Raw genomic sequence first — 16,618 nt, forward strand, 5'->3', positions numbered from 1 at the left:
GTTTATGAAATAAATAAAATATTATTACAGGTTTCTTGTTACGGAATTTTTGATAGAGATAACCACCTTCTAAAGCGACGCTGAAACACTGAGTGCATTGAATATCCAGGTAGTTTTTCAGTATTTCTTAGCAATATTCCATCTCTAATGCTCTCAAAAACATCATTCCCTAAAAAATGAACCCCAAATCATCCTTTGCAGCAGCTTTCGTAGAACGGTAACAGAAAACCCGAAATCGTTTGTGTGATTTGTCAACTATAGTAATTGCAGTTGAACGAACTCTCACCTTCAGTTTTCAACCCAAGAACATTCAAATTCAAAGATGATTTATTTGCAAGTCCTCAAAATTTTATTATTTTAAGATAATTGTGTTTTGGACTTTACATGCAATCTATTGGTTACTCGTTTGTTTATAAGTTTCTACGATATTGATTCTTCTTTCTTGTACTGAATTTATTTTCAACTGGCTCGGCAACGTTTATGAACAAGGAAAAGCCTCTGAGAGTAGAACAATGTAAATGTTCTTTCTCAAAAAGGTATAAAAACCCTATCATCTTTTCAAAACATGCTACAATATAAACAATTATAGAACAATTCATAATAATATATTATTTGTGGTTTTTTGTTATGGAATTTGATAGAGATTCGAGGTGAAATGGATATCCTGCATCCGGCCTATCCGGCCATTATTTGCTATCCGGCCGGCTACCGGATACTTGAAAAAAATAATGTTTTATTAACATAAGATAAATTATAACAATATAACATATAAACATAATTCACACGTGACTAAAAATAAGGTATGATTACTGACATGTCAAAATGTTATTGAAATTGAATTATTATCAACTCATATCATCGAAGTTTTACACAGCTCCATCGCTTTCGTTTCGTTTCGTTTTACGTTTCGTTGAAGACGGCAATGAGCAGTTATTCTCAGAACATTCGTCTCAAGATATTTTGACGTAGGACTACGTCTAAGCGGAAGATATAGAAGGTGAAATGAAAATCTAGGCACTGAACAAGTAGGAAAAAATGCAAGATTTGGAACGCTTATAACTCGAGCATTTCTCAATAGATCGCAAAGGTTTTTGCATCAATTGATAGGAAATATATCTACGCATCTATCATAACGAATAACATTTCATTTTTCTTGAGATAAATAATTGAATAATTGTGAAATATCAAGCATTGTCAAAATGCACTATGTGCCCATTTTTGATTGGTCCATTTTGTGCTCCTCAAATCGAACCGACCAAAACGGGCAACCAGAGCAGCAGCGAAATAGAATGAACCACGATTGGAAAGGAAAAAGAAAAAAATGAACGAAACATTGGTCGCAGTCTCACACATGCGTAATTCTCGAGCCAGCCAGTCAGCTTAAAAATCCTCGCTCCGCTGCCGTAACGATCATTCTCATTCAAACCGTACACCACATCGGTTCGCATCACAACACATCAACAAACCAACCCAAGCAGCCATGTCCGGACATGGTAAAGGAGGAAAAGTGAAGGGAAAGGCAAAATCCCGCTCGAACCGTGTTGATCTGGAGTTCCCCGCAAGGGTTGCTAGGCCGAGCGCGTTAGTACCAGTGCACCAGTCCACCTAGCCGGCGTAAAGCTGCTCGCGACGATAAGAAAACCCGCATTCGGAACAGAACACATTCGGTTCTGTGGACATCAAGACAACAGACAGTTACAGCGAGTGGCTAGTGGCAAACGCAATCGCAAAACGGCATCAGGTAACAGAAGAAAAAAGTTTGTTCTTTATACACACTTCTTTGGTGGCAAATCCAGAACAAGGCGGCATCGAGGGCGTTCGAAATGGGTTTTTTCAAAACCACGAGTACTAAGTTTTCTAAATTGGAACCATTCCATAAAACAAGGCGCTTTTCAGGGCCATTAAACCTTCCAAAAAAGAGTTTAGGAAATACAGTTCAATGCTTTCTAAAACAATATCCAAAATAATAATAAAACACAAATTGATTTTTTCATAATTTGTTTGCCAGGATATGATGAGTATGTGAATTTGGCAGTTGTTCGGAGCTTATTGATTTTCACCAATTCTTAAATTGCTTCTAGATTGAAAGTACAGTAATTTACACTTATCTCAACATTTAGCTAATTGGACGGACCTGTAATGCGACATATTTAGTTGGACTTTTTTGTAAACATAGAGATCCAAATTATGACCCCACATTGAAGTTCGACACTGTACCACTGTCATCGCAAATGTTCAATTACAGGTTAAAATTACCTCCAATCCGATACTGAGTGGTGGTAATGCGACGTGCCATTGAATGTGATTTACTGTAAAATATGTCACAAGCTGGATGGGAAGAAATTTTCCAACTGTGAAAGCTGTGGCGAGTGGCAAATGCAATCGCTAAACAGCAAGGTTTAGCCGAACAAGGTGGGGATATCGAGTGATAACAAAACAATAAACTCTTTAGATTGAAGATAATTTGGTGATCCTGAAAAGGACCCTTTTTAGCCTGCATGTGAATCCAACGAGCGAATCGGCGCTCATCAAGACAACAATTAGTTTCAGTGAGTGGCAAAGTGTTTCTCCGGCACGTCGCATCAAATGTAATTTACTGAACAATATGTCACAAGCTGGATGGGAAGAAATATTCCAACTGTGAAAGCTGTGGCGAGTGGCAAACGCAATAGCTAAACAGGAAAGTTTAACCGAACAAGATGGGAATATCGAGTGATAACAAAAACACAACACCAAAGGTTCTTTCCAGAACCATCAACATGTTCATAAAGAGTAAACAGTAAACTAATCCATTTTTCAGGTAGATAGATAGGTATTCACGTAGGAGAAGAAAATAAAACAATATATTTAAAATATATATTTAACAAAAGCTGTCCCCTTTGTATAGTCCTACGTCACTCCGGTTATGTCCCCGACATTACCCACCCGTCTTTTTTATTTGAATTATTCTTTGTCAGTCTGTTTACGTTTCGAGAACATCTAAATTGTCTGAACTGAATCTCGGATCAAAAAAGGTTGCAATCGGATAATTTCGGATATCTTCTTTGGATAATCGTCTTCTAAGTAGTTAAAACGACCTTTCCAGCGTTTTAAGATGTTCTCATACAGCCATTCCATGTGAAACCGATATAGTGGTTCTCAAATTTCCATGAAAAGTGGTAGTTTTATTTTTCATCGCAAAGTATTAGACCCGTATTTTTTTATTTTTTCGTTAGGTTGACCATTCTCATTTTAGGGTGGGCCGAAAAATCAATTTTCTTCACTTTTTCCCGAAAATTACTTTTTTCAAAAATTCCTAACTTTTGAAATACTGGACCGATTCAGATAATCGATATATAAAATTGAAGACAATGTCTTTTTTGAAAAAATATCGCACTTGCGAAAAAAGGGATTCTAGTAGCATAGATCTAGTCTAGTTGCATAGGAATATTGAACGAAGACCGAAAACAGGTTAAATTTAAAAAAGCATAACTCAAAAACAGGACAAATAGCATCTCTCATATCGAGATATGTTATGTAAAAAATTCTCAGCTATCAAGAAAAAATATAAAAAAAATAGCGCCCTCTATCTTTAACCGAGAACCATGAAAAACTAACGCAATAAATAATTATTAAAACAAAAAGATTTTTTCAAAGAAAACTAACTTACAAGCTTCAGTTTGACATACCGATCATCTGAATCGGCCCAGTAGTTCCAAAGTTATGAGTTTGGATGGGTTATACCTATGATATAACCACAAGGTTGACGTAGGACTGCCGTTGGTTTAGTAATCATTTTTTTTTTCAATTAGCAATAATCGCACTTCGAATGTTCCTCATTTGGTAGGATATCGCCGCTGCGCAAAGCTGTTGATTAAATTATTGATTAAACTAGTGAATGAAAGAAACAATTGCAAACAAATCATAATTTAGGTCAATTCATGCATTATAATAGTGGTTATCGCTGCAAATAGTTATCAATATTTTGCCTAATCATCAAACGGTATGCGTATAAGTTCAGTGAGCTGGCGACATGAAGGGGCATGCAGTCTTGAATAACCGAGCCAAAGCGTTGCATTTGTACCATCTTTTGTAGACCGTGTTAGCAAAACGCATTCCGGAGTGTAAAAATGCATAGGGGTATAAAAAGTACTGTCGAGATCTGGAATGCCGATTTTCCCAACTTATTGGTTTCGGAATCTGTATTGGGAAAACACATTCTGGTTTGCAAAAATGTAAGCGAGTACAAAAGTTCTCGCAGCTTGCATCTCATTTGCAATGCCAATTTCCCCAGGCTTTAAGGTTTTGAAGTCTGTGTTAGGGAAGCATTCCGATTTGTAAAAACGCAAACGAGTACAAAAATACCCGCTGCTTGCATATTTTTTGCAATGCCGATTTCCTCAGGTTCCATGGTTTTAAAAACTGTGTTAGGGAAACATTCCGATTTACAAAAGCGCAAACTAGTACAAAAGTATCCCCTGCTTGTATCTATTTTGAAATGCCGATTTCCCTTGGTTCCATGGTTTTGAAGTCTGTGTTAGGAAAACATTCAAATTAGCAAAAGCGCAAACGAGTACAAAAGTACCAGCAGCTTGCATCTATTTTGCAATGCCGATTTCCCCAGGTTCCATGGTTTTGAAGTCCGTGTTAGGGAAACATTCCGATTCGCAAAAGCGCAAACGAGTACGAAAGTATCCGCTGCTTGCATCTACTTTGCAATGCCAGTTTCTCCTGGCTCCATGGTTTTGAAGTCTGCGTTAGGGAAACATTCCAATTTGTAGAAACGCAAACTAGTAAAAAAGTACCCGCTGCTTGTATCTATTTTGCAATGCCGATTTTCCCAGATTCCATGGTTTTGAAGTCCGTGTTAGGGAAACATTCCGATTTGCAAAAGCGCAAACGAGTACGAAAGTATCCACTGCTTGCATGAACACTGCTTTCAAGAAAAAATATAAAAAAATATAGCGCCCTCTAGCCCAAAGTCATGAAAACAACAAAAAACGAATACAATCAATAATTACGGAAAAAAAAAAATTTTTATGCAAGTTCAATATTTTTCATAAAAGACTAGCTCATTGGCTTAAATTTGATATGCCGATCGTCTAAATCGGTTCAGTGCTTCAAAAGTTATGAATTTTTATAAAAAGGCATTTTTGGGAAAAAGTGGAAAACTATGATTTTTCGGACCCTAAAATGGAAATGGTCCCCCTAACGAAAAAAAGTTGATGGGTCTGAGCCTAGGGGCACAAACGGGATCTTGACATAGGACTGTGATTGTGTCTAGTAATTGCATTGAAATTGAGTTTTTTAATTGTTCGGCTTTCTCAGTCGGTAGAGCATGAGACTCTTAATCTCAGGGTCGTGGGTTCGGGCCCCACGTTGGGCGCCATGTTGCGAGATCTTTCCTGCTTATTTTATTTTGCCCCTTCGTCTTTGTCGCTCTAACTCAACAAACCACGTGGATATGCGGATCTCAACGCCGCCATCATGCATAAAGGCACACGCTTAACTCTTGTCTTTTTGATTTGCTGCATGCACACAAAGGAAGGCCACACGCACACACACTCAACATGCTCTGTAAGAAATCGAAAGAATTTAGCAATTTAATTTCAATATCGTAAACGATCGAAAGAAGGACAGAAGAAAAACACTATACGATAAGAGCGAACCGTGTGTAAGATCCTAAAATAACAATCCTATCGGGAGCGGGTGCAATAAAACCTGGTGCAATAAAACCTAGTAGAAAGGAAAGGAACCGAAAACAATCGCACACATTTCTTATCGCGTTAGGCTCCGTTGCTCTTAGAATGCAGTTATGGATATCGTATGTTTTGAAATACAGATAGCGATAGGTAAAGGACTTGTATGAAAAGAAGCAAGGACGTTTATAGTCTTCTCTTTCTTTCGCACGTTAGACTTAAATTTAGGGTAGATTTAGGATAAACTAAAATTGTATAAAAACCCAAGGTTCTCTGAATAAAGCAAGTAGTCTTTGGAATCGTGTCTTACGATTAAGTAGTCCGAAACCACCTCCATTGAATCGACTGACGAGAGTTCTTCAGATTCAAGTCTTCCAACGTTCGCAGCAATAGTTGTATAATTTGCGCTCGGAGTTCGTGAAGATCTTGTACTCGTTGATCCTCCCGCTTAGTTGATGTTCGATATTTTGATCAGCTCCCGTTCGTTGCTCGTTCCGTACGGAATTAGTGCGAAGGCAGTCAGTTCAATTTATTGAAAGGAATAAGTCTGATTAGCTTCCGTTCGTGGCTCGTTCCGTAGGGAATTAGTGCGAAGGCAGACAATTCAGTTTATTCCAGGAATAGGTTATTTCTCGTGACGCTTTTCTTCTACTTCAACTTTGTAAATTGCCAATCCAGACTCAGAAAGGTTGATTCCTTCGCTCAACCGAGTTTGCGTATTGGGCAACTTTTACATTTGGTGGCTCCAGAGAGGAGGAGCCTTTCATTACCAACGAACTCATAAGTGCGTGCTCATCGCCATAAGAATGAGCAAAGGGCCAGTTGGATAGAGAACCCAACAGGATTAAAAGCTTAATAGAAGCTTATGCGCGTGCTCAACGCCATAAGAGTGAGCAAGTTGGATAAACAAATCCAACAGGACTAAAAGTTTAAAAGGCCTTGTGAAAGTGCAAATCACCTTGAAGTGAATAAGTTGGATAAAGAATTCCAACAGGACTAAAAGTTTAAAAAGCTTTCTGAAAGTGTGCTAACCTGAAAGCGAGAAAATAAATCTCTCAAGCTTAAGAAAGCTTAAAAAGGCTCAACGCCTTGAAAAGTGAGCAAAGTGTAATTACAAACAACTGGAAACGGATCCTGAGAATTATACATTATTTCAACGGCTGAGTATCTTGAAAGCAACACCATGATACGTTTCGTGGAAAATCAAAACGGAAATTGCCGTTTGTGCTCGGAACCAGACCATAAACAGGATATGGTTGAATGCGACGATTGTGACCGATGGTTCCACATCGGTTGTGTTAACTTAACGGTCGCGCCGACAGCGGAAGAAAAATGGATCTGCCCGAAATGCGTGCAGATCCAACAAAGATTAGCATCATTGGAAATATCTGCTCGGAAGAAAGATGAGCAGATAAAACAACAACTGGATGCAATGGACAAATTAATGGCGACTATGAAAGGCCAATGCTCAACGTCATCCTCGGGCCAAGTAACAAATCAGCCCACGGATCGATCATTTACCCAAACAGTGAGTATGTCTAGTGACTGGACTATATATTTAAAGAGGCAATCATTGACGACCCTACCCAGATTTTCTGGCGCATCAAAGGATTGGCCAAAATTTAAGAAAACATTCCATGATACAACGGCAGAGGGAGGTTTCTCAAATTTAGAGAACCTCAACCGCCTGGAACAAGTTCTGAAAGGGGACGCGTATAAAACCGTCCAACAATTGATGATTAACTCAGAGAATGTTCCGAAAATAATCGAAAAGCTGGAAGAATGCTTTGGAAGGAAGGATCTTGTATATAAAGAACTTCTGAACGACCTGAGACGTATCAAAAAGGACAGCCGAACCGTAGTTCCGGATATATCAGACGCACTAGATAACATGGTGGTGAATATGGAGGCGCTGGGCCAAAAGGAATATCTACGTGATCATCGTTTAATAGAGGAAATCATAGAGAAGCTGCCATACACGATACAAGTGAAATGGGTTGAAGTGATCCAAAGCAACACTTCGATCCCAACACTCAACGATTTGAATAAGTGGTTATTGCCACATTCAAGAATAGCCCGTATGATGCAAAAGTCTAATAACAGTGTGTCGACTACGGAAAGGAAACCTCGAGTTAATGTTCATCAAACTATGAAATGTGCACTTTGTTCAGCCAGTCATAGGCTATTCCAATGTAAGAATTTCAAACAAATGAAAACATTGGAACGTAGAGAGTTTTTGGCTAAAAAAGGAATTTGTTTCAAGTGCCTAAACTCCAATGACCACATTATGAGAAATTGTAGCATGAAAGGAATATGTGGAATCGATGGGTGCAACAAGGAGCACAATCGCTTACTTCATCAAAGATCGGAGTATAAAAGAAATCAGGATACGGCTGCTGACGTACGACGAGGTCCCGAAGAAACCACGAATATTCATCGACAACGCAAGGAACACCTTTACTATCAAATAGTTCCTATAACAGTCCAAAACGGCGAAAGAATGATAGACACCTACGCCTTCCTGGACACAGGATCATCAGTAACACTATTGGACGAGAGAATGGCTAACATGTTAGAGTTGGAAGGAAAAGTTGACCCGCTTACATTAAAATGGACACAGGATTGTTTAAAATCCTGCTCAAGCAAGAGGGTAAAATTCTGGATAAAGGGCATAGGAAAACCAGTGATGGCCCGGACTATGCATGATCTAAATCTTCCTATCCAAACAGTTGACATGGAACAAATTGCCAAGAATTATCCCTACTTGAAGGACATTCCGCTTCAAGATTATAAGGAAGCTCAGCCTACATTGTTAATTGGATTGGACAACAGCGAATTACTGAGTGCCATCAAAACGGTAAAAGGAAATGGTCCTATGGCAGTAAAAACGCGACTCGGATGGGTGATATACGGAAAGGAGTATAACATAAACCGTCAAGATTATACAATGGTCATCCAGGAAGAACAGGAGATGAGCAAAATGATGCAGCGATACTTCTCAATCGACGATTTTGGAGTGAAATTAGTGGAAAAACTGCCAAGATCACCAGAGGAAGAAAGAGCACAACAGATTCTCGACAACACCATCAAGCTAAAAGACAACCGTTACGAGGTCGGTCTGCTATGGAAAACCAAAGATGTACAATTTCCGGACAGCTATCATACAGCCTTACGGAGATTGGTGATTATGGAGAATAAATTGAAACAAGATGAAAAATTGAAGGATTGGGCTATCAATACCTTCGCTGATTATGTGAAAAAGGGATATGCTAGAAAACTAGCACATTCAGAGCTAATTAACGCGGTTCCGAGAACATACTATCTCCCGCATTTTATAGTTCACAACCAGAATAAAATACCTCCAAAACCAAGATTGGTATTTGATGCAGCTTCAAAAATAAATGGCGTATCGTTTAACTCTAATCTTTTGTCTGGACCTGATGCTACTACATCACTCGTTGGAGTATTGCTGCGATTCAGAGAGGGACGTATTGCAGTTTGTGGAGATATTCAAGAGATGTTCCACCAAGTCAAAATAAAACCGGAGGATCAGCATGCTCAACGATTTTTATGGCGAGATTGTGAAAACAATCGAGAACCTGATGTATACATTATGGAGGTAATGATTTTTGGATCGACATGTTCACCATCATGCGCGCAAGCAGTGAAAAATAAAAACGCTGCAGCATTTATGGAATCGAAACCGAAAGCAGCCCTGGCAATTGAAAAACAACACTATGTGGATGACTATCTGGATAGTTTTACAAACATTCGAGAGGCAACCGCTATTACCAAAGACGTCATCGATATACACCAACATGGCGGATTCTTCATTCGAAACTTTATATCGAACAGTAAGGAATTACTGAGCAATTTATCCAGCGATCGGATCCAATCTACCGACATTAAGGTAATAGAGGATAAGGATTCATGTGCTGAAAAAGTTCTTGGTGTCTATTGGAACACGAAACTGGATTTGATCGGGTATCGATTATCGTTGAAGAAGCTGAGCAATGAAGTAAGACAAACGCTACGATTACCCACGAAAAGAGAGGTGTTAGCATTTGTTATGAGTTTGTATGATCCATTAGGATTGATATCAAATTATACGATAATGGGAAAGATTTTGCTTCAAGAGCTGCACAAAGACGAGTTAGACTGGGATGATGAAGTACCCAAACATTTGAGCAAACAGTGGCAAAATTGGCTTGCGAAAATTCAACAAGCCTCTAACGTAAAAATACCCAGGTGTATAATACCGGATGGAGCAGGAAAATTGGAGCTACATACATTCGTAGATGCATCTGAACGAGCATACGCTGCAGTTATATACTTACGTTGTATTGCAAACGGCTCGGTTTATATACGATTATTGGCAGCAAAGGCAAAAGTCGGACCTATTCATCAGTTGTCTATTCCAAAAATGGAACTACAAGCAGCCTTACTAGGAACCAGATTGACAAATACCATTCAGAACGAGCAACGAATTAAAATAGATAGTATTACCTACTGGACAGACTCGGAAAATGTTTTGTCATGGTTACAACCGAAGAATAGAAGATATAAAATATTCGTCACTCATCGAGTTGCTGAGGTTTTAGATACAACCAATATACAGCAATGGCGTTATATACCGTCTGAATTAAATCCCGCCGACGAAGCTACAAAAGATTTCAAAGGGCAATCTATATGGACAAAAGGACCTCAATTCCTTAAGAAGCCAGTGATCGAATATCCTAACAGGAAGATTAAGGAGTCAACGGAAGAGTTGAGACAAGTAGTGGGATTGCACCAAACAAGTTCTATATTCATCGGAATCAAACGATACTCCAGTTGGAATGTGTTGATACACCATGTATGTGTTGTGAAAAAATATGTTGATTGGCTGCAATACAAGAAAAACCAACGATTGAATATACAATCTAATTTTAATCGCAATATAACATATGAGGATCGAAAAATTGCAGAAAGAGTTGTGTTTCGTAAAATACAAATGACACATTTCGCTAAGGAAATTCATGACATTGAATTAAACGGTTATGTTGATATTAGAAATAAACAGTTATCAGCGGTTACTCCAATACTAGATGAATATAACGTAATGAGAGTTGGAGGTCGTCTCGAAAATGCAACTAAATTGCAAATGAATACAATACATCCTGTGATTTTACCTGCTGAAGACCATGGAACACGTTTGATCGTTGCTGAATATCATCAAAAATACTTTCATCGTTCGGATAACGTAGTACTTGGAGCATTACAATTACGGTATTATATACCACACATGCGTACAGTTCTCAACAAAATAAAAACGGACTGCTCTAAATGCATTATAATGAAAGCTAAACCTTTGCCACCTCAAATGGCACCATTACCGGCAGCTAGAGTAGATTTGTATGCTCATCCATTCACGAATACTGGAGTGGACTACTTCGGTCCTTTTGAAGTATTGGTAAGACGATCAATAGAGAAAAGATGGGGCGTGCTCTTTACATGCATGACTACGAGAGCCGTGCATATTGAAATGGCTGAGAAGTTAGATACAGATCACTTCCTAATGTGTTTTAAAAACTTTCAAAACCGCCGTGGAAAGATCAAACATGTATACAGCGATAATGGCACAAATTTTGTTGGAGCTGAAAAACAACTAAACAAACTAATCCACGAAATCGACGAAAGGATGTCGAAATCTGAAGCTGTAAAACTGAAGATAGAATGGACCTTTAACCCACCAGCATCACCGCACTTTGGAGGAGTTTGGGAGCGACTCATCAGAACTATTAAAGACAATTTATATTATATGATAGGTTGTAGTCGAACACCTTATCCTGAAACGTTACGAGCAGCTCTAATACAAGTAGAGTTTATCTTAAACTGTCGCCCACTAACACACATACCGTGCAATAATGATGTGGAAGAGGCTCTAACACCGTTCCATTTCCTAATTGGACGGGCAGGTGAATACGTTCCACCTCAAAATTTGGACAGCAACAACCTCACTCGAGTTCAATGGGAACTAGTGAACCACTACAGTCAACAGTTTTGGGATCGATTCAAGAAACAATATATACCAACATTAATATCGCGACAAAAATGGACGCATAAAGTTCAGCCCATTGAAATAGACGACATAGTATTGATAACAGACAGTACTATACGTTGGGGCCTATGGTTGAGAGGACGAGTAACTGGAGTTATAAAAGGAAAAGACGGCCAAGTACGTACAGCGTTCGTTAAAACACCCAAAGGGACCTTTAAACGAGCAGCACATAAGCTAGCAGTATTGAATATACGCAAGGATGCCGCTCTGAAAGACATAACGTCTAAAGAAGTAAACAAAATGAACACCTCATTTACCGCACTCCATCAAGTTATTGAAAGAAACAGCAGTGTGAATTGTGAGAAATTTGAGCCGAAGAAAAAGAAACGACGAATCAATCCTTGTACTACAACTGTATTAACAGCGGAAACTTCAAAAGTTTTGGTACAATCGGATTACTCTCAAAAAGGCGAATCTAGAAGGAAAATAAGATGGAAATCAGATACAGTTAACCGGTTAACGCTCATGCAACTGTTGATTGCTGCAATGTTATTCGTGGGATGCAGTGTACTAGGCTCAACATCTCATGGATTGATCGCATACGACTGTGCCAATGCAGATGTAAATATGACTTCATATTCTTTGTTGGATGTGGCATCTTGCTTACCGCCAACAACTAACCTGACAACAACGGAACTTCGGATACAAATGTTACAAAGAAATTCGAAAATTCAAACAAAGGTATTTCAATGTAAAGTCATCATCAAGAGGTCGATTCGACACTGTGGTATGCACTCCCACACTTCTGATTATCAACACGGCTTTGCCTACATCGTGAAGGAGTTTTCATCCGAGGAATGTCGACAAGCTCACTATAGTGGAGCAGTTACACTAGCCGATAACACTGTTATTCAGGAATTGAATCTCAACAGCACAAATAGAGGTCAAGTATTGGTGGTAGGATCAATAACTGGCAGTTCCTGCAGTGGAGGAGTGTACAAAACGCCGTTATACACGTGGACAAACGCCTTAGTATATTATGAATATACGATTACACTTCAAGATTATGTCGCCTCTGTAGACATTGAAAGTAGCCAGATAATGTTGAAAGGAGGTTTAACGTGTACATACACACATGGACGTTGTTTGGACGCTGAAGAAGGCTATCTAACTTGGGACATCGACATGAACCGTAGATGTGAAGAAAGCGAGTTTGAAGTTATTTTTGAAGGAGTTGTCAACAAAACAACGAATAACCAAATGAAAACCATTGGAGAGGTTGTAGTGTACAGCACAATATCGGAACGACATTTATTTTCGATAAAAACTACAGCAAGGACATATATATGTGGACACGTTGGGTTTAAAACAGACCATCCCAGAATATTAGTTTTGGAGTTATCCAACATGAGATCGCCATTTGTTAGAAAACCTACGTCAGGTTCAAATAATGATCTATTTACTTACTTCAATTCGAAAATAACATTCGTCGAAAACTACATTGGTCAGAAATTAGACGACGTATACAATTCGGTTATGACAGAGATGTGCAAACTAGATAAGGCTCTACTGGAAACTAAATTGACATTAGCAAGAATCAATCCAACGGAGTTTGTATCGAGCATAATGAAGAGGTCAGGATATACAGCAGTTGTTGCTGGGGAAGTGCTTCATGTTATTGAATGCAAACCAGTATTTGTTACGCCAAGATCCGAAGCGCGATGCTTCCAAGAAATTCCAGTTGAATTTAACAACAGGTCGATGTTTTTGGCACCTGTGACAAGAATACTCCAGAACCGCGGGATTGAAATAGATTGCACACCTTTAATACCAGCAAAATTCATGTTCGGAGGAAAATGGTATACAACTGATGGACGATTACGTGAAACAACTCCACCAGAGAAATTAGTGTCGGACATAGTTACAACATGGTCCTACACACCTCTTCCAAATCTAATGCAAAGTGGTGTCTATGATGCAGACAATCTTAAAAAGATGAGGGATATGATTTATGAACAAGGAGATCGTAGAGTGGCAACGAATGTAATACACAAGGTGCTGATTGGACAACGACCCAATGATCAAGGATTCAACTTCGGAGCCTTAGTATCTGGAGATGTAATCGACGATGCAATAACAAGGTATTGGATGCGGCTTATGTCTTGGTCTACATGGCTCGGAAACATCACATCAACGGCGATTGGTCTATATATGATGGGCAGGATGATAAAGTTTATCGTCGATACAATCATGCACGGCAGAATTCTATACGACATATATGGATTCGGCTGGCAATTGATGGCATCTTGCTGGGATTCACTCACAACGTTTCTTTCTCACCGGAATGCAGTACGACATTTACGTGAAACATCAATCAATTCAAGGAAGACTGAACCATCTGATGACATCAATATTGCTACGACTAGGGAGACGGCAATACCTATGGAAGATACGACAACACAACCCATTTGTGGACGAATTTTACCAAGAGTATAAATAATGTGAATTAGTGAATTAAAATAATTAAAAGTGAATTGGATAATAGCTAACAAAAATTTATAAAAAAAAAAAACAACTGAATACTTATACAATTGCTAATTCTTTGAAGTGTAAATTCGAGCAGGTAGATTTACGGAAGGGGAAATGTAAGAAATCGAAAGAATTTAGCAATTTAATTTCAATATCGTAAACGATCGAAAGAAGGACAGAAGAAAAACACTATACGATAAGAGCGAACCGTGTGTAAGATCCTAAAATAACAATCCTATCGGGAGCGGGTGCAATAAAACCTGGTGCAATAAAACCTAGTAGAAAGGAAAGGAACCGAAAACAATCGCACACATTTCTTATCGCGTTAGGCTCCGTTGCTCTTAGAATGCAGTTATGGATATCGTATGTTTTGAAATACAGATAGCGATAGGTAAAGGACTTGTATGAAAAGAAGCAAGGACGTTTATAGTCTTCTCTTTCTTTCGCACGTTAGACTTAAATTTAGGGTAGATTTAGGATAAACTAAAATTGTATAAAAACCCAAGGTTCTCTGAATAAAGCAAGTAGTCTTTGGAATCGTGTCTTACGATTAAGTAGTCCGAAACCACCTCCATTGAATCGACTGACGAGAGTTCTTCAGATTCAAGTCTTCCAACGTTCGCAGCAATAGTTGTATAATTTGCGCTCGGAGTTCGTGAAGATCTTGTACTCGTTGATCCTCCCGCTTAGTTGATGTTCGATATTTTGATCAGCTCCCGTTCGTTGCTCGTTCCGTACGGAATTAGTGCGAAGGCAGTCAGTTCAATTTATTGAAAGGAATAAGTCTGATTAGCTTCCGTTCGTGGCTCGTTCCGTAGGGAATTAGTGCGAAGGCAGACAATTCAGTTTATTCCAGGAATAGGTTATTTCTCGTGACGCTTTTCTTCTACTTCAACTTTGTAAATTGCCAATCCAGACTCAGAAAGGTTGATTCCTTCGCTCAACCGAGTTTGCGTATTGGGCAACTTTTACATGCTCACTAACCTTTCTTCGAACCTGATGCGTGGCGCACTCTGCTGAGTTCCCTCAGCGCCCTTTGTTCTCCACGCTGAGTCGTCCTCGTCAACCGGAAGCCTCTCTTTGCTGGGTCCCTTTGTGCAGCCAACAATCTCCCAGCAATCGTACCACAATCTCGTGGGCTAGTCGAAACACCGCCTAATCATCCTGATACAAGTGATATCACCGTCGCGGTATTCATTTATCACTACTCGCGGTCACTACAACGCGATTCACCCAAACGATTCTGTCTACACCTCATAATACGATCGTAAAGCAGGCAAACTAATCGATTACTTGCGGCGTATCCGCCCGTTACAAGAATACACTTTTCTTCCTTTAATCGCACTTTTTATCAAAGCCAATACACCGCACAACGCACGCAACAAACACGCGGCCAAGTAAAAATGGCGGACACTAAATCGCCGCGTAAGACAATCGTTTCTTTTTGGCGAATGTACCAAGCACCACACCCGATGGCCAATTCCAAAAGCTAAGAGCTTAACGGACACTTCCAAACCGGATCTGAACGGAAAAGCACTTCCGTGGGATGAAGATCCACCGCTTCCCGGGGAAAACAGGCATTTCGAAAAATTCTTCAATTGTGAGCGACACGGCATCACACCACAGCTTTTCCGTATTCGAGCGGGACCGCACGGCCCCGCTATCGTTATCGTTTCTTCACTCCGCGGGCACAATTAAATTTCCGTTACGTACGAGACGGAGCACTCGACCGTTCGGGTTGACGATCTAACAACTTCTCCCGTTCCTTAGTGTGGCCTAGCGTGGCTTCGCTTTGGCTGGTTTGTGTGTTGGTAAACGCCACACTCGCCACCAACATTTCTTCGTCACAGCTTTCGGCTGTGTTTCCTTCGTTTGCGATCATCTCCCGCAACCGGGATAGGTTGTTGCATGAGAGAGCGCCGTGTGTAGCGTGTGAATTGTGTTGTGACTAACTAACATGCAGCAAATGTGACCTGATTATGCAACAAACCTTAAGTTTTTCTCTTGATAAAACCGTTTCCTGTACGAACTTGTATCCTTTAAACGGGTTAGATGAGATAACGTGGTAGAATCCGGAACCACATTCTGTTCAAAAATGTACACAAAAATATCATTAAAGCCATTACTACCCTTGTCTTCTGTTTATTCATTTATGCAGAAGAAGGCAGAGTCGTCATGTATTATTTTTAACACAAGTCTAAATAGTTAAGATCTATATCAATATAAGCCAGCAGCCAGTTAAATTCATTAATTGTATTTTTACATAACCTCGATATTATGACATCCTGAACCACAATTACATAAATTGTTAGTAGCAAGACCTAAACGATAAAAACGTGAATTGAACACGAATTGATTGGGTAACATACAA

General features: G+C 39.4%; 1 protein-coding gene across 1 annotated transcript; it reads left to right on the forward strand.

The window, feature by feature from the left end:
- The first annotated feature begins 6,861 nt into the window (after nucleotides 1-6,861).
- On the forward strand, nucleotides 6,862-15,945 carry LOC129761402 (uncharacterized). Its single transcript, XM_055759121.1, has 2 exons — nucleotides 6,862-9,912; nucleotides 15,709-15,945. Exons 1-2 carry the CDS (start codon nucleotides 6,862-6,864, stop codon nucleotides 15,943-15,945), a joined length of 3,288 nt encoding a protein of 1,095 aa, XP_055615096.1.
- The last annotated feature ends 673 nt before the right edge of the window (nucleotides 15,946-16,618 follow it).

This window comes from Toxorhynchites rutilus, chromosome 1, assembly GCF_029784135.1.
Source record: "Toxorhynchites rutilus septentrionalis strain SRP chromosome 1, ASM2978413v1, whole genome shotgun sequence".
NCBI classification, from domain to species: Eukaryota; Metazoa; Arthropoda; class Insecta; order Diptera; family Culicidae; genus Toxorhynchites; species Toxorhynchites rutilus.

Coding starts and splice junctions, on each gene's coding strand:
- LOC129761402 (XM_055759121.1), top strand. CDS start 6,862: ATGATACGTTTCGTGGAAAATCAAAACGGAAATTGCCGTTTGTGCTCG. Junction 9,913..15,708: donor AAATTCAACAAGCCTCTAAC/GTAAAAATACCC, acceptor GAATGTACCAAG/CACCACACCCGATGGCCAAT.